This window comes from Typha angustifolia, chromosome 3, assembly GCF_048772165.1.
Source record: "Typha angustifolia cultivar Huaian chromosome 3, ASM4877216v1, whole genome shotgun sequence".
Taxonomy (NCBI): domain Eukaryota; kingdom Viridiplantae; phylum Streptophyta; class Magnoliopsida; order Poales; family Typhaceae; genus Typha; species Typha angustifolia.
Genome location: NC_133241.1, coordinates 5586321 through 5605619, shown reverse-complemented (window position 1 = coordinate 5605619; position 19299 = coordinate 5586321). Strand labels below are relative to the sequence as shown.

The window sequence follows — 19299 nt, the reverse complement described above, 5'->3', positions numbered from 1 at the left end:
TTGATGGATAGCAAATTTAAAAAATATATTCTAACTAAATGGATACGGATAGTTTTTGAATACGGATTAGATAATTTTCGGATACTGATTGGATCTTATATAGATACATATCGGATCGTAAATGGATTATCGCCTGTTTTTAGACACATTTAATACAAAAGACTAAGAGTTCCAGGGAAAAACATCATTAACAATAAGAAGAAAATAACACATTCAAATACAAAGTCTAGAATTATATATGAACCTTATTAAAGTAAACCGAAGATCATTAAGAATTAATAAATATATATATCTCCTTATTAAACAATAAGTCTCAACAAACAAATTATACATGAAACACCTTATTTGAGAAGAAAATGATGCTCAGATTTAGATAATTGATGTCATCTCATGACTTGAAAATACTTCAGGTTTAACACCTTCAAATATCATGCTTGTGCAAATAATGTCACAAACTAATAGTTACAGGGCCTAAAGAAGATCTACTACTTCTTTTTTTTTAATTTTTTTTGTGAGAAAGAGCATCTGGTATGTAGTTATTTTAACATTTCTGTGCTGACATTGAAAAAAGAGAATGACCCACTAAGGAAGTAAAGAAAAAAAAAGACATTAAAATAAATCAATTGCTAATCAACCAACATAAAGGCCCACTTCTAATTAACCTTAGGTGATTAGGTTTATGAAGCATCTACTCTAAGCAAGCATCTCAGAAGAAACAAGATCAAAACAAGGACAACAATTGAGAAAAATAGAAAGCATTCCTCCACTAGACCAGTTGTAGAAGATTATAAGAAGAGCCTATTCTAAAGAGGATATTGTAATAAGAGCCCGAGAGTACGTGCACATCGTATCTATCAAATTACCTATAAATAGATAATTTAATTCAAATTATATATAAGAGAAATTTGTATATAACATCCTGTCTTTTAGCTAAATTTGTATTTACATTAGTGTAGCGATAGATGGGTGATGACAGTGGAGTTTGGTGACGGACGGAGTGCTGATGGTGGTGGAGCTCTGTGACAGGAAGCTCGAGGAGGGAGAACCGAAGGAGGTGGAGCTTAGTGAAGCCAAGCTTGAAGAGGGAGAACCGAAGAAGGTGGAGCTTAGTGAAGCCAAGCTTGAAGAGGGAGGACTAGATTAATACTTGGGTAAGCTGAGCTCGAGTCCATGTTAATAAGGTTATCTAAAATATTCCTCATCTCTGAGTCCAATTAAGCTCAGCTCTCTCAAGCTCTTCATCCTCTACAAAACTCAAGGTAGATTAGCAAAAACTAGTGATCAATCTTTCTCATGGCATTTCTTAATCTTTATATTGCCAATTTAAAATAACTTAATTTAAGGTTAACTCTTCAATTTTTTTGCACTACAAAATGACTCGTTACAGAACTCGCATCAACATCCTCCTACCAGACACCAACCATCCTCGTCTCGTAATTCGTGCACAAATTGAACATGGCAGAAATTTACGTCTTCTTCTTCTTCTTCTTCTTCTTCTTCTTCTTCCTCAACTATTAATTCTGATAATTCCGACAGCGGAAAATAACCAAAAACATCATCGTCGCTATCATCACCATCATCATGGTAATCAAAGCCGAGCATATCACGACCAGCCGAGGCGCCGGCGAACCTCGCCCAATGGTTGAACACCATGTCGTTGTATCGGATCTTGTGGGCCCCTTTGGCCTTGAGCCGGGCTTTCGAAACCGGGCTCGTGTGGCATCCCCGGCACCGGGGCCGCCCGCCGCACCGGCCGGTGTAGCGCGAGTGGTTGGTGGGCTTGGTGGGCACTCTGGTCGCCGTCCCGGTGGCGGTCGGGACGGTGTTGAACGATCTCCTAGAGCCATGCTTAGAAAATCCGGGAAGAATCTCATAGAAAACAACCACGCCATGCTGCCTCTCCTCTCTTCCCATTTCTTTCTAAGAATTCTTTGTGATCTCTGAATCAATTGGAAGGCAGTGAATTTGTAAGTGGTTTGCTACTTGGAGAGCAAGTCTTCTTTAGTAGAAGGCTTGGGAGGCAAGTCAAAGGTGGATTGACATTAATTATACTTCTTCTTCTTTTTTAACTAAACCTTAGTTTATTTTAGGAATAACTTTTTATTTATTTTAATTTTAGAATACAACTCTTAATTTCAGAATAACAATAACAGCTAAATAATATAATAACTATATTCTAAATATAAATACTATTTATTAAAATTATATTTTATACCACGCTATCTAGTTACTATTTTATTCTTAAAATTTATCTCATCAATCTACTTTATATTAAATTAAAGAGCATCGATGGTAATTCTATTAAAAATAAAACACTTTTTTCTTACATTTTTATTCACTTTATATGACATCAAAGCAATTATTATATATTTATTTTAAAATATAAGTGAACATAACAATAAGTATTCTTAGAATAAAGACTTTATTTTGAGAATAAGTACCTATTCTAAAGTTGGTCTTATTTGGAAGTAAAAGAGACCTAATTTTTTTGCTTGTGATTGAGGTTGGTTTAATGCTTGTATTCTTTATCCTAAATTATATATATAATCTGACCATATTTAGTTATTTACTCTATTGTCCTTAATAACATTTCAACAAGATTAGTAGCAAATAATCGATATAAATGGCTAATTACAATTAATCCCACGAACTATCATTGTTTTTCATACAAATCCTCTAATGTTTTTTAGAGTTAACTATATTTTATATGCTCTCCATACTTATGCCCAGAATTACTTTACCTTTTATACTTTAAAAAAGTCTTAAATTAGTTCTTATACTTAATAACTAAAATAAAACTATTAGTTTTCTCGTCAAACTTAACTAAGCATAGCTAAATGACCAAAATACCCCCTCATATTTGTTAGACAAAATATATGGTTTTTGAAGATCAAGTTTTTGTTTAACCTATCCCTGTCTTCTTCTTCATAGTTAGGGTTTTTGAGATCGGGCATCGAAATCTCACATCGTCGACATTGAACATCCCATTACTAGAGGTAAGATCTTTGGGTTTTGCTCGTAGAATGGCAAAGCAAAATCACCTCTTCCAGATTTCACATTGTAAAGCTAGGATTCCTTAATCCCTTTTGCATCTGTGTCAACTAGAGAGGTTTTAGTTTTATAGTTAAGAACATGTCTCTTTGGGATATATTTTAGTTTATGTTTGGGATCGATGAAAGCTATATATAATATTTCAGTAACATATGGTCCTTTTCACTGATTGCATATGTTATCACAAAACCACAGTCCCCATTATAGTTAATCTATATGTTATTTTACTTAAGCATGTACTTGGTTATATAATTTGATCATGCTGATATACACACTAATTTAGTATTTTGCACTATAGCTAATTTTATATCCAATTTGTTAATCCTTAGTAGTACTTTTCTTCCACGGTAGCATAACGATGGATTGAGTTATTTAAAATAGCCACAATTTGTATTATTGTCCTATAAATTGTACTATTAGATGTGATATAACTAGTAAACTCCATAAAAATTTAAGTGTAATCATACTTTTCATACACAATAGTAGCATGATCTTAAATATCTACCAATAACATTAAAAGAAAAATAGTTGAAAAGGGAATGACTATCCTCGAGAGGGAAAATGACTTATATAAGGAGAGGATATTTTTGTCTATAAAATATAAGAAAAATGAGAAATAGAGCCCGTTAAATTATTTTGGACATTATTTGGGTGTGCTTAGTCAAATTGGACAGAAAATCTAGCAGTATAATTCTAGTCATAAGTACAGAGACTGATTTAAGAAAAAAAATTAAAGTACATGAAAATAAAATAATTTTAGGCATAATTACAGATAGTGAAATATATTTAATCCCCTTTTTCTTTAACCACAGAGGCACCCTTAACATAAGAAATTCTTAGTTTAGTTTAAATTAAAGAGTCAATATAGATACATTTCTTTCTTAGTTGAGTGGTTTATATATATATATATATATATATATATATATATATATATATATATAAATTTAGAGATTCTATGTGAATAATAAAGTTCATATGTATATATAAAAACTGTGATAGTTTAGGAGACGAAGTCTAATTATCTATAATATAAATAACTCAATCAAATATTTGGGTCTCTTGATGCATCATGATTCATCTGTGATTTGCACTGCTTGGTGCATCGTTGATATATTAATCAACTGATTTAATCATCAATTCATTCATATGATGGACAAGGAGAATGAATGGTGAAGCTAACAATATATATATTCATCTATTTGACTTTCTTTCATTATGTTTGAATATAAAGCAAAAAATGTGGATCAATGAAGCATATTGTGACATTCATGTCTTGAATTATATATTGAGTTCATTGTATTATAATTTCTCGAAACTATTGCTCATTTTTATATAAATCATCTCATTTATTTTCTATAACACTTTTAACTCTCTCAACTATCTAATATCTCATACCCACTAGTAGTATAGATAGAAAATACCAAATAACTATTACCTCAAATTTCTCTTTCTTTCTTTCATCTATATTAGCGTAAAACGATTCTAAAAACGCTTAAAATAAATCACACAATATTTTTAACAAAAAAGAAATTAAATGAACTACTAAAAAGGGTCATTTAGGAGGTTTTAGGATGGTTTCTTGAGTTATTTATTAAGTTAATTACACTTTGATTCTTATAAACTATTGCTTACTTTCATATAGAATTTTTTATTTATTTTTTTATAACACTTCGACGCTCTCAATTATCTAATATCTCTTACCTCAGAAAATATCAAATAACTATTTTACTCATAATTCTATCTTTTTTTTTAATATTAAATGTAAATAGTTGTAAGAGTGCTGAAAATTAATCATGCAATAGATATTATAAATGAACAACTAACACTGGGGCATTTATAAGGTTCTATGATAGTTTATTGCAAATATTTTTCATGATGGTGTACATGAAAATGGGCAATAATTATTATTATCCCTTATTTATTTCCTCTTCCTAATAAGTTCTCTTTTCTTTTTATTTTATTGCAGCAAACCATTATGAAAAGTATTTTTGCAACAACAAAAATGTCTATTTTCTTTGTTATATTTCTGTAATTTTCTTTTAAGACTTTAATTTTTAGCAGATTTGTTCATAGATTAGCTATGAGAAATTAGAATAATTTAACTGAAAATCCTAGTTTTTGTAGCAAAAATACATTTGTATTCTTCCTGGCATCATCTCATCATGAACCACATATTCTTTAAAGGTCCCACCAGTCCCTCTTAATTCTTCCATTAAATTTATTCCTAAAATTTTCATTAATAGAAAACAAAATATAAGAAAAATGTGCAGCATCTCAATTGATCAATCAAAAGTCAAAACATAAGGTAGGCTTTACTGATTTTTGTACAGCCTTTTATTCCATAATCAAAAGTAAAATTCGAGTAAAGTTCACTCTTTGTTGCATCACCATAACACATTTGATTCAGCAATCACATACCCCACTAGGAACTAAAATTCTCAGCAACTTGCACCGTCATTTTCATGGCAATTCATATCCCAGTGATTCAAAGAAATCTCATCCTCGCACTCTTCAAAGTTACCGACTTCATCATCCACAGACTGATGGACAATTGACCTATATGCCCGTATTTCGCCAACTAAACTTAGCTCATCCTCGCAATGCATGGCGAAATGAGCTGACTTTATCTTATGATTTCCCTTGGCCTTTGCCTTTGCCTTGCATGTCGGTCGGTCATGGCAACATGAACACATGACCTTCGAGCACCGCCCGGTGAATTTGGAATGGTTGGTGGGCTTCGACGGCACCCTAGTGAAAATACCGGCGGTTGGAGGATCAGAAATTGTAGTCCTAGGCTTCAAGTCAGATAGTTCAGGGAGGATGATATGGGTCCGAACTAGACCATGTTGTCGCCCCTCGCGCCGCATCTCTTGAATTTCCTGAAAGGCTTGTTGGTTTTGGATGATGAATGCCAATTGCATTCAGTTGCCATTTATATACACTCCTTGGCTGATTTTTAAGTTGCTTGTTTTACTTTGAATTCTTGGAGAGGAAGTTAAGGTGGGAAAGTCCTTGTCCTTGGGGAGCAAGGCATCCCCCAAAATGGCTAAATGGATTGCTAGAGGATCATAATAAATTCTAAAGTGATTGACTAAGTTAGAAGCAGTCTAATAATGGCCCACAAAGTGGTTTGCATCATTTTCATATATCAGTATCACCATCATATGTTTCAAGTATGAAGGAAACAAGGAAACCTCAAAGCCTTTGACTCTCTTGTTTTTTTAAATGATACCATTTGTTTCATTGTTTGTCTTCCCCTAGTGGAAAGAGACTTCATGCCTTGTATGACTGCAACCATACAGGGAGAAAGATTGTGTCGTAATGGAAGAGAATTTTTAACCATAGGATTCCAAATGGAGATTAAAGTGGAATAGCAATTGGTGCTTATCACATAGATGAAAGAAACTTGTAAAATATTTTAATGATTTGTTATACCAAAGGTGGAAAAGGACAGATTGTACATATACAGGGGCTGATTAAGGAGCAAATTTAGATTTTAGCCATACTCTTACACCAAGTTCTCATATAGTAGAAACCATTTTACTTTGTAAATTTATCATTTACATCAGTGTTCATTTCATGAAGTTCTGGGCTGTATGTGATTTAATTGGGGCACCATAAATTTCCACCATCTCTCATGGCGAATTTAACCAATACTTCTCCTGATCAACAATTACTTACAGATATAGCATTCATGCATTACAATCTTACAGAACTTTATGATTCTTGTATAGGGTGAAAAATGTTACCACATTATAAATGAAGTGTGAATAATCCCTCATACATCTGCAGATTGAGGCTTATCTGAAGAAGTGATCAGAGGGGCAATTTGTTCGGACAGTATAGTTGGGCCACCTTCTTCGTTCTTCACAGGGTAGAGTGCATAGTGTTGGAATATGAAGAGAAGGTCGAAGAATACCACTTCCTGCAATAGAAGCATTCCATTTTACAGTCAAGCAAGTAGATATAGGAGCACTATGAGAAAAAAGAATACTACAAACTTGCTGTTTCATTTTAATTAGGGCTTCGTGCAATGCTGAATGAACACAGAACATGGTGGCCATTGAAGAAAATTCCGAGACAAAAACTACCTCTGTAACCCTATGGCGGCGAGCAAGTTTTACATAAAAGAAAGAAAGGGTACTCTGTATTTTCCTTAAATGTGACACATAATTAATTAGCCTTCATCCTAAACCATTAAATTGATAGGAGTGGGCATGAACTAACAATCGAAGAGGAAGACTAGCAATAATAAGATGAGAAGGATTATTAACATTAGACATTGTTGTTTTTATAGTTGGCACACAATGGAGGAAACTAGGTCGTTCTGACATTAACTGTATTGAACTTCCATTTCTCACATTCGTAATCTGTTTATCTATATTTACAAATATATATTAGCGCATAAGGCACGCAAAGAAACATACAGATGACCCTAAGACATGGTTGGCGAGCAAAAGGAAAAATTAATCTTTTCAGGAGGATGATAAGATTTAAGATGTCAACAGTATCACTTACCAATGAAAGAAGTGTTTTTCCAATATTCCCGTAGAAGTTGACCAATGTATCTGCATGAGAGTTGGTTTGGTCAGGAAAATACAAAAATAATTATTAAGTCAGAAGGAAAAGGATTCGTAAAAAGAATGCAGCTCACTCTGATCTATAGATTGCACACCCATCTGACCGAAATTTAGCAAGCCTCCCAACAAGTCCAGTAAGATGTTGCCAATGCTCCACCCTACGGTGCTCTTGCGCTTAAAATTCATGAAGGCCTGGATTAATGGAGCAAGGCAATCCATAAACAGGGTTAACTCTATGGATGAAGTAAGACACCCTACATCTCACATCACATAGATGAAACTAACAGATCTGGTCTGACAGAAAGTAGGTACTAGGTAGCAATTTTAACTACTTTGAGTTACTATGCTTTACTAAGACAGATCATATTACTTAAAAAATTGGAGACTAGAATTATATTTTTGATGCATGACTATTCTAGTAACAAACTTTTAAATTTTCGAACCTCAAAACTTTAAACGTCCCTGATTATACTTTCAAGACTACTTGTTTTACTTAAATTTTGTTCTTCTTGACAGATGTCAAAGATTCTACAGTAGATAAAGTCATTGAATATATCCAATAAGAAGTAGCTTTATGTGCTCAACTTGGAAAACTTAATTCAACACCTCCTTGATAAGATTTAGCTTTTCCAGCCTTTCAATTGCCTTTAATCAGTCTTTAGATAAAATTTCATAAACTATTTGTCTTTAATCAACTTGTTCGACTAGTTTTCACATGACTTCTCATTGAGGACATGAGTCATAAAGCAAGATTGCAGTGATGACAAATAGATTCAAAGGCATATTAAACAAATTCAAATCCCAATGAACACCACAGCATACTCCATAAGCTCTATAAGTTCAACGAAATATCTTTTTTCCTCAAATTTGTGATATCCATGACAGCTGACTCTCTAAAAACACTACAATCAGAAAACCAGGGATCTCTGTCTACTATTATTGTTCTTATGCATGGAGTTGTAGTGTGACCAGATCTTTTGTGACAGCAATGTGCGTCCAATACAAGGGTGTTGACTAGGCATCAAGATTGTTGTCAGCACAAGTACTTTGGGGTTATGGATCAATGGATCAAGGTTATATGATGCCAAGAAATCTCCATCCTTAGTATATTTCAACTGTAGTAATTGTTTACATTTGGTTTACAATTCTAAATATTACTTCTCAGATCTCAATCAGATCATTATAACATGAATGCTTAAACCGTGTCCAATCCTCCAAACAATATTAGGTTAACTAGAGGACAATCCATATCAAAGAAATCCAAACAATAGAGAATTTTACAGTTTGGGACACTAATGCTCTACAAATTGGTCCCAAACCCTAAGCTGCATGTAGTTTCATTTTATCTAGTATCTTTCCAGTTAATCATTTTCAAGAAATAAACATACAGTTCCTATAGTATAGGACAAAACCTCACAATTACCTTTTCTTCCATTTTGCCCAGCAAAGAATGAATCTTTACATGATCTACGATTTGCAGAAAACTATTCAATTTTGATTCTGTTCTAGAGAACCACCATTCTGTCTCATTCTAATTACGAGTGACATCCTCCTATTTTCCATATTCCATCTTAAGCAAAGTTACGGTTCACTATGCTATCAATGCAGGGATTAGAAGAAAAACTTCTTATGTCTTTGGAGTATTGGAAAGAGTTTTATACAAGCAGTATGAAAATTGAGAATATCAAAATTATTTATTAGTGTTTAGATACTGAAATATGCAAATGGGGAAGATATTTCAGGGGCTTCAGTATATGTGACAGTATCATTGTCAATATGAAAAGAGAACCTTAACTTCTTATGTCTCGCCACAATTTTGGTACAAAGTTCAACTAGATAAACTGACACTATGTATTTTATCAATAACTTCAAGGTAAAAGATATATCCTCATCACGTGCACAAAATTGTATACAGAATGTGCATTTCTTTGACATTTTAAATCAACTAAGGATAAAAAATAAACATTATAAAGACAAGAAGTATCCCTACCTGTGGGATGTACTTGATTGCTGTCATAATAACTTGAATTGTGCTGAAATGTACAGCAACAAGGAAAAGTTAACCACATTACAAGAAGTTGCAAGAGGTGAACCATTTAATAAAAGAAAAATATCTTTGGGATTAATTTTTCTTCCCGTTGAGATGCTTCATAATTAGATTAAGACAAAAAGATTACTTCCCGTAAGTATCATTAGGCTGGAGCTTTCACTATACTCAAAACGTGGAAGGCTTACTTGAATGCAGAGATGAGCCAAAGCCAGGAATGACTTGGCCAGGCTATAATCACGCAAACAATAGCAGAGGCCCAAGCTATTGTGGTGATTCCAATGCAAGTCTTAGAGACCTTCTGACTGCCACGCTGTATATTAGAATTAAGAGGAAACCATAAAATGTAAGTTCACCTAAGGGGATGGAGAAGGGTTGCATAAGATAGTACAAATCAGAAAATAAAGAGGTTTCACATGATACAAGATGGAATACTCACTTCGTATATCAATACTTGGTATAGTGTAAATGCCGTTAATGCAACAGCATGAATTGAAAAGGCAACATCATTTGCAGCTACAGGAATCATCTGCCAAAACAAGCACTCATTAAGTATATTGACAAAATATCTACATCAACAGCCCCACTTTATGACATGAAAAATATAGGTAAGCAGTTCAAACAACTAAATTATTTAAACTGATGCCAGAAACACCTATCAGGATGTCAGCACAGGATTTTAGTCTTGAATATTGTATTAAAGTCACAAAAATGAGCAAGAAATTCAGAAACACCTAAAACGCTCCAATGATACCTATATTGTCATGTTACTAAACATGGTCACATTGTTTTAACAAAGAAACATAGCATGAACAGGTCTGTCTGGAAATGGCGAAGTTCTGGTAGACTTCATATAATTATTACACTATCAAGGCATGTGTACCTTCACAACCATGTCTTAGACAAGTTACCTGGTAACCAAGAAAAGGAAAAACGAAATAAGGGAGAAAAAAATGCGGGTTATCTTATGAAGATTCGAAAGAGAATTAAAGTATCTTCTTTTAGGCCCTCTCCATTGATTTATATCAGATGAGCTTTAACCTCCGCAATTGCATATCCACATATCGCCAATCTTGATGTTTTCTCTTTGATCTTACAACTTACCTGCAATATGATTTTTCAAAGATACTACTCTACGAAATGGATCTAGTACATGGGGGTGAGAGATCAAAAAAAGAGGAAAACGAAAACATGATTTTAAATGACCCCTCTTGACATTTTCTGCGAAGGGCCCCAATTTGGGCCCTGTTTGTACTTAGTACTATAAACATCAAACTGAACTTGGTAATACCTTACCTCAATAAATTAAATATAAAACATCCCAAACTACCTTAATAAAAGGGAAAGAATTAAAACTGTAAAAGAAATTAAACCCCAAAAAAGGTAACTAACCTCTCCAAATCCATATTTCTCATGATACTGCCTCTGAATCGTGGGGCTAAAGAATAGCGCCGCGTTGTATATGAGATACGATGAGTGCTTCGTCATGTTGAGCACCAAGAAATCAAAATTTAAACCCACCACGCTTCAAACCACAAAATGAATCGAGTCAAACCAAAAGATACCCAGACACCAAAATCCCATAAAACCCCAGAAAATCCAATCAAAATCGAATCTTTCCTCACATCGGAGCCGCTCCATGACCAAGGAAACTTAGGAAAGCCCGTACCTTTTCCTCCTGTAATTGAGGAGGACCTGCGGGTAGAAGCTAAAGGACCAGGAGAAGAAGGCGATCCATCCCAGGACTTGGTACGTGACCTCCAAGTAGAGAGAATTCCACGACGCCATCCTCCTCTTCTCTCTCGCTCGCACGTAATTCTGAGAGTTCCGGGGAGAATTGGGGAGGAACAGGGGAGTAGTGGAAACTAAAGCGAAGCGCCCAATTGGTGGGGTCGAACGCGTTATTTATTCCTGCTTACGGAATGGAAAGCCACTACGCAAAAGGCCTCGAAGTTGGTACAATTTACGAGATGACCTTAAGTTATTTATATTTTGGATAAGGTTGGTGAAGGAGAAAGCCAGAAAAAGAATTATGCAGGGAATCTGGATGGAATCTTAGGAAGGTGCATCATTGGGATGTGGGGCACATTAGTATCTCCTCCATTTTGAACCCCACTTTGTTGGTATTATTATTATTATTATTATTATTATTATTATTATTATTATTATTATTATTATTATTATTATTTGAAATATGCTTGTCTTCAAGACTTGAGTTTTTGACCAAACTAGAATTTTTTTATTTTTTATTTTTTATCGAAATAAATTATATCTCAAACTTATTACTAAATAGAGTCTAATTTACAGTAGTCCTAATAAAAATATTATATTAATCAATGTTTTTAAGAATGTTAATCAGTTTGGCGTTTTTATTATTAGATAATTTTTTTTTTAACCGTTGAAAGATTAAGTTAAAAGATTTATATATATAAAATGCTAAACTAATCAGTATTTTAGGACCAAATAAAATCGCTAAACTAATTAATATTTTTACTTAGAGATAAAACATTAATTAGCTTAGAATTTTTATTAGGGCCGCAGTAAATTAAAAACTATTTGATAATAAGTTTGAGGGATATTCTATTTCAGTGAAAATAAATTGAAACAAGCAAGTTTGGTCAAAAACTCTGAAAACTTCCTTTTCTTTTTTTCATTTGTTTGTTTCTACTATTTATACTAAGAGAGATGATAAATATTATATAGCTGTGGGGGTCAAAGTGTAATAAAATAAATTAAAGAAGAGGTTTATAAAATGGGCTAGTGAGTGTAATTAACTTTAGAAGAAATAATTAAATCTCTTAGTTGGAGAGGTATGATGTGAACCACTTTATATTCTCTGAGAATCAGACACAGACTAAATACCAGCACAAGATAATAAAAAAATATTCATTGAGATTATATAAACTTCTGAAGGGCACTGATACAATTTACAAAGGAAAAATGTGAGCCTGTTGTGTACCATTGCTGAAAAATATAAAAGAGTAGTTTATTTTCAGAAGCTTAAACATTGTATTACTGTATTTTTACCCTCGTTAAGAGCACAGCTGGTATAATAAAATGAAAAAGAACTCAAAAATTTCTGACATGGAAATATGTACAGCCTGCTGCTTTAGAAGATCCAAGGCCACTTCCTTTGTCCACTCTTGATTGACAAAGAAAATAGCTTAAAGATCAATACAAGACACTATTTAAAGCCAAAGAAAATTGAGTTCTTGCTGAATGTAGTTCTCCATTAGACCTCCCCCTTCAAGAGTTTGCTTGTATGGAAGACCTTTTCTCTTTCTTCTTTCTTCTTTCTTCTGTATATTTGGGAGAGGAATTTCTGGTATTAGAGTTATTAGATTTATATATTATTCATTTATCTTATTTTATCATGACCTTGTATAAATAGGGTCTTGGCTCTCTCTTTCATCAATAGGAAAATACAAAACATTTTTCTCCCAACTCTTCTCTTCTCCTTCTCTCTTCTCCCTCAACCCAATCGAGGGTCAAGCCTAATAACGTTACATGGTATCAGAGCAATCTCGATCTCTAGAGACACTTGTTGGATCTCTCATTCTCCAACAGTCCCTCTCCATCTCCCTCTTCGATTGTGTCTTCTTCTTCTTCTTCTTCTTCTTCTTCTTCTTCTTCTTCTTCTTCTTCTTCTTTCTTTCACCATTTTCGATCTCGAGAGCTGCCCCCCTCACTCCTCGAGCTCGTCTGCTGCTGCAGTAGCCACTGCCGCAGCCTCCACCACAGCTGCAGACGCAGCAGCAGCAATCAGCCACTGTTTTCAACAGCAGCATAACGTATTTTTTTTTTTCGGCCTTCTCACCATCTTCTTCGTTAAGCAGCAGCAGCAGCGCTGTGTTCAGCAGCAGTAGCAGCAGTTCGACCACTATTTCTTCAATCCAGAAGCAGCAGCAGAAAATTTTTTCTCTTGGGCTAGTGCCCACCAGGTGTTCGACGAAAGTCCTTGTCTCCACAGCCCTCTTCTTTTGCAGTTTTTCGATTCTGCAACAGCAGCATTTTCTTAACTAGTACCCACCACGTGAAGGTTTATTGTATCCACAGCTCCCCTTCCTTCTTCTTTTTTTCTCTGCTGCACTATTCAAAAGTCATGCTCACCAAGTGTTCGACATAAGGCTTGAGTGGGGTCAAGTTGGAAATCTTGAATCGCTTTCAAGGTGTTTGATAGATTGTCGTCCCTTCTAATGGCGTCTTATGTCCCGGTCGATCGTGAGAGTGTATCATTAGTCGGTTTTCTACTTGTGACTCAGCGGGATTGGACCACATGGGCCTCTTCCATTGAGACGGTTCTCCGCGGTCGACGTCTTCTCGGGCACATCGATGACATCTCTACGGGGTGTGCTCCCTCTCGCACTATCATCCAGGCCACCACTGTAGCTTCTACTGAATCTGATACACCCAAGGCTATTCAGTCGGAGGTTCCGTCTCTGGAGTATGATGAGTGGGCCCTGCGTGACATGGAGGTTTGCACCTACCTCATCTTGCAGGTTGATCGATCGTTTCGACCTCAACTTCAGACCTTGTCTTCTGCTCAGGCCATGTGGGCCCATCTTAGTCGCCGATTTGTTCAGTCGAGTCTGATGCGTCGCTTTCAGCTCCGTCGCGAGGCTTAGGAGGTCAGACAGGGTCAGCTCTCTATTCAGGACTTTTACGCCCGCATGACTGACATATGGCGTGAGCTTACCTCAATGGAGCCTACTTTCTGTCCCTCTGACTCGGTGTCTGCTCGGTGCCACCGTGACGAGGATCATCTGATGGATTTCCTAAATGCCCTTCCTCGATCGCTGTACCAAGCACGAGCTTATCTGATCACTCCAGCAATCCCACCTTCAGCAGTGCGCAACTCCAGCAGATTCAACAACTCATTCATGGAGCTTTCAGCTTCACTGGTGCCTCTACTTCTGCCTCTGCTATTTCTGGTATGACCAAACCCTGGATTTTTGATTCTGGCGCCTCACATCATATGACTGGTGACTCTTCCATCTTTACTAGCCTCACGCCTGCCCCTATGACCCTTCCTCATGTTCACACAGCTGATGGGACCCATTATCCCATCTCTCACATTGGCTACATTACCCCTACCACGGATCCCACGAGTCATCTTACTTTATCTGATGTTTGGCTTGTTCCTCGCCTAACCATGAGTCTTATTTCTATTACTCAGCTTTCTGACTCTGGTTATACTGTATCCTTCTCTTCTACTTCTTGTGTTGTGCAGGACCCGTCTACAGGCCAGAGGATTGGGATCGGTAGTCGGATCCACGGGCTTTACTACCTGGATCAGCTTCATTTGCCATCACCTCGCCCCAGTGCTTGTCCAGTCACTCCTCTCCCTCTTTCAGACCTGTGGCATCGGCGTCTAGGTCATGTATCGAGTTAGCGTCTCAAGACCTTGTCCCGGTCTGGATGCTTAGGCAATAGTCATTTTTCTTGTTTGTCCCCTTGTACTGGCTGCAGGTTGGCAAAACACCGGGCCCTTCCTTTCCCTCTTAGTGCAAATATCTCTGATTCCCCTTTTCACATTGTGCACTCTGATATTTGGGGCCCAGCTCCGTTGTCTTCGGGTCTTGGTTTCCTCTACTATGTGTGTTTTATTGATGATTTCTCTCGTTTCACTTGGGTTTACCTCATGCGTCAGCGCTCTGAAGTATGTCAAATCTATCGTGATTTCTCTTCCATGGTTCGTACTCAGTTTGATCGATCCATTAAAATTTTCCGATCTGACGGTGCTCGGGAGTACCTTTCCTCTGAATTTCGTTCTATTCATGCTTCTGCCGGCACCCTACCTCAGCAGTCGTGTCCCTATACCCCTGCTCAGAATGGTGTTGTCGAACGAAAGCATCGTCATCTTCTTGAGACCACTCGTGCTCTTCTCTTTGAGGCTTCTGTTCCTCGTTCTTATTGGGCTGAGGCTCTTCTTACTGCTCTCTATCTAATCAATCGAACTCCATCTTCAGTCTTTGATGGTGTGACCCCGTACGAGCGTCTCCATGGTACTTCACCATCCTATGGTCATCTGCGTATCTTTGGGTGCACGTGCTTTGTTCTTCTTCCTCCCGGTGAACGTAACAAGTTATCCCCTCGAGCAGCTAAATGCATCTTTCTAGGATATAGTCCTGAGCATAAAGGTTATCGTTGTTATGACACTTATGCTCGTCGTCTTAGGATATCACGCCATGTTACTTTTCTGGAAGAGATACCCTTCTTCACCTCAGACGGACATCAACGTTATAAGAGTAGTTTATTTTCAGAAGCTTAAACACCGTATTACTGTATTTTTTACCCTCATTAAGAGCACAGCTGGTATAATAAAATGAAAAAGAACTCAAAGAAAATTGAGTTCTTGCTGAATGTAGTTCTCCATTAGACCTCCCCCTTCAAGAGTTTGCTTGTATGGAAGACCTTTTCTCTTTCTTCTTTCTTCTTTCTTCTGTATATTTGGGAGAGGAATTTCTGGAATATAATGTTGATGTCCCGATCCGTGCCTCGTATCAATGATTTCAGAGAATTGAGTAAAAACATGAGTACTATTGCTGAAAAATACATAAGAGTAGTTTATTTTCAGAAGCATAAACACTGTATTACTATATTTTTACCCTCATTAAGAGCACAGCTGGTATAATAAAATAAAAAAGAACTCAAAGAAAATTGAGTTCTTGCTGAATGTAGTTCTCCATTAGACCTCCCCCTTCAAGAGTTTGCTTGTATGGAAGACCTTTTCTCTTTCTTCTTTCTTCTTTCTTCTTTCTTTTGTATATTTGGGAGAGGAATTTCTGGAATATAATGTTGATGTCCTGATCCGTGCCTCGTATCAATGATTACAGAGAATTGAGTAAAAACATGAGTACTATTGCTGAAAAATACATAAGAGTAGTTTATTTTCAGAAGCTTAAACACTGTATTACTGTATTTTTTACCCTCATTAAGAGCACAGCTGGTATAATAAAATGAAAAAGAACTCAAAGAAAATTGAGTTCTTGCTGAATGTAGTTCTCCATTAGACCTCCCCCTTCAAGAGTTTGCTTGTATGGAAGACCTTTTCTCTTTCTTCTTTCTTCTTTCTTCTGTATATTTGGGAGAGGAATTTCTGGAATATAATGTTGATGTCCTGATCCGTGTCTCGTATCAATGATTTCAGAGAATTGAGTAAAAACATGAATACTATTGCTGAAAAATACATAAGAGTATGTTAGGTTTTTTATTTATTGGCAATTTTGTACAAAATATTCTAAGTGTATTCTTTCATGTATTTGAGCTTTACACAAGTCTAGAATATCACTGGTGTGAAGAATTGCAAGATCATTGGAGAAAAGCCTCGCGTTCTCACCGCGTTCACAAACGCGTTCGAACGCGAAATCTGCGTTCACACAGACAGAGAGCCGCGTTCACAAACGCGTTCGAACGCGGGCACTGCGTTCACACAGACAGAGAGCCGTGTTCACAAACGCGTTCGAACGCTGGCACTGCGTTCACACAGACAGAGAGCCGCGTTCATAAACGCGTTCGAACGCGGGTATTGCGTTCACACAGACAGAGAGCAACGTTCACAAACGCGTTCGAACGCGGGTACTGCGTTCACACAGATCGAGAGCAGCGTTCACAAACGCGTTCAAACGCAACCTGAAGAATTCAAGCTGTCGCGTTCGAACGCACTTGGGCCCGTTCGAACGCACCTGAGATTAAGTTAGGCCGTTCGAACGCACTCGGGCCGCGTTCGAACGCACATATGAAGTTTGTAAATTATTGGATTTTCGTGAGTACGAATATGACTTGAATTTGGCTCTATCTTGGAGATCATATATAAGGATAGTGTTGCCTTAACCTAGGGTGGTTGAAGAAGATTATTCAAGGAGACTTTTTGGAGGCTACATCGGTTCTTCAACAAACAAGGCCATTCGCATCTACAAATCTTAATCTTTCGTCTTAAGGGCTATCTAGACGATAGATTAATCTCGAGGGCTACTGAGATTGGACTTCAATCACAAGAAGCAGTGAATCGTGGGTTCTAGCGATCAAGACTGAGAGGAACAAAGTCGTTTGGATCGACGGGTTGTTTTGTGAGTCAGTCTTGTAACTGCTACTGTCATAGTGATTGGTTTTGATTCGAGTTTGGATCCGTGGTTTTTTCCCGTTTGGGTTTTCCACGTTAAAATCTTGGCGTTCATCTCTACTTTCGTTTTTTTAATATTTCTTCCGACTTTTACTTAACCGAACGAGAAATATCATTGCCTAGAGGTTAGATACATACGTGTGTCTAGGGGTTTTTCAATTGGTATCAGAGCGGGTTCTCTCACTCTTTGAGAGAGATCAAATAGGCATGGATTTTCATAGAGATGGACCCTCATCTATTAGACCTCCTATTCTAGATGGATCAAATTATGGATATTGGAAAGCTAGGATGAGAGCTTATTTGAAGTCTATAGATGAGAGAGTTTGGATGGCCATTATGAACGGTTGGAGTCCACCAATGTACATGGTGAATGATGAGTTAGTTGAGAAACTGATTGAGTCATCGGATAAAACGGATTATGAAAAAGTTGGCTGGAATAGCAAAGCAATAAATGCAATTTTTAGTTGTGTTTCCTCGGAAGAATTTAGAAGAATATCTACTTGTGAAATAGCAAAACAAGCCTGGATGATCTTAGAAACAACTCATGAAGGTACTATGGCTGTAAAACTTTCGAAACTTCAGAGGTTGACTACTAATTTTGAAACCCTACGTATAGAGGAGAATGAAACATTTAATGAGTTCTATGCAAAGTTAAGTGATATAGTCAACTCCAGTTTCAACCTAGGAGAGAAAATTCCTGAAAATAGAATTGTCCGTAAGATCCTTAGGTCTCTTCCAGAAAGGTTTCAGGCGAAAGTTACAGCTATTGAGGAAAGTAAGGACATTGACTCTATGAAAGTTGAACAATTGGTAGAAAATCTACAAACATTTGAGTCCAGTCTTTCAAAACTGAGGAAGTCCAAAGGGATAGCTCTATCCACTGTTGAACAAAATTTAGAGGAGTCTGAAGATGAAGGCGATTTAGATGTTGAGATGTTGGCTATGTTTATCAAAAAGTTCAATAAATTCTTTCGGAAGCCAAACAAGTTGAATACTGAAAAGTTTGAAAAAAACAAAACTTTTGTGAAAAAGAAGAATACTGTGACTTCGAATACACGTGGTAGCAACAACAATGTCAAACAGAAAAATAAGAATTCTGAAAATAAAGTTCAATATTTTGAATGTTCTGGTTTTGGACACATCGCACAAGAATGCCCTAATCGTCTTAAGAGAAAGGGCAAAGCTATGAAAGTTACTTGGGATGATTCAGATGAATCTAATGATGATTCTGATAAAGACGAAGAAAACTTTGTAGCCTTTGCCTCTTCTCTGCTTAATACTGACTCTGTTGATGATACTGATAGTACAGATGATCTTGATATGCTACCGGCTGAGGAAGATGAATCTGAAATTCAAAAGGCATATAATGACTTGAACCTGGAGTCGTTTAAACTCAAGAAAAGCAATCTTAGATTAATTCAACGACTCAAGGAAATTGAACCAGAAAGAATTCAATTTGAGGAGAAGTACAAATTGGAGCTTGAACGTGTCAAAGACCT

At 36.4% G+C, this 19299-nt stretch overlaps 2 protein-coding genes across 2 annotated transcripts; one reads left to right on the top strand and one right to left on the bottom strand.

Annotated features, from left to right (window-relative positions):
* Positions 1-6578: 6578 nt before the first annotated feature.
* LOC140758413 (cystinosin homolog) lies at positions 6579-11549 on the bottom strand. Its single transcript, XM_073094563.1, has 8 exons — positions 11348-11549; positions 11071-11203; positions 10118-10207; positions 9867-9991; positions 9622-9664; positions 7706-7823; positions 7570-7619; positions 6579-6976 (listed from the first exon to the last, which is right to left on the bottom strand). Exons 1-8 carry the CDS (start codon positions 11464-11466, stop codon positions 6830-6832), a joined length of 825 nt encoding a protein of 274 aa, XP_072950664.1. The 5' UTR covers positions 11467-11549; the 3' UTR covers positions 6579-6829.
* Positions 11550-13107: 1558 nt separating this feature from the next.
* On the top strand, positions 13108-16287 carry LOC140758188 (uncharacterized). The gene is made up of 2 exons (XM_073094275.1): positions 13108-14609; positions 14909-16287. The coding sequence occupies exons 1-2, from the start codon at positions 14349-14351 to the stop codon at positions 15068-15070; spliced, it is 423 nt and encodes a 140-aa protein (XP_072950376.1). The 5' UTR covers positions 13108-14348; the 3' UTR covers positions 15071-16287.
* The last annotated feature ends 3012 nt before the right edge of the window (positions 16288-19299 follow it).

Coding starts and splice junctions, on each gene's coding strand:
- LOC140758413 (XM_073094563.1), bottom strand. CDS start 11,466: ATGGCGTCGTGGAATTCTCTCTACTTGGAGGTCACGTACCAAGTCCTG. Junction 9,992..10,117: donor ACCAAGTATTGATATACGAA/GTGAGTATTCCA, acceptor TCTAATATACAG/CGTGGCAGTCAGAAGGTCTC. Junction 7,824..9,621: donor CAATCAAGTACATCCCACAG/GTAGGGATACTT, acceptor CCATTAATCCAG/GCCTTCATGAATTTTAAGCG.
- LOC140758188 (XM_073094275.1), top strand. CDS start 14,349: ATGACTGACATATGGCGTGAGCTTACCTCAATGGAGCCTACTTTCTGT. Junction 14,610..14,908: donor TTCTGCCTCTGCTATTTCTG/GTATGACCAAAC, acceptor TGTGTTGTGCAG/GACCCGTCTACAGGCCAGAG.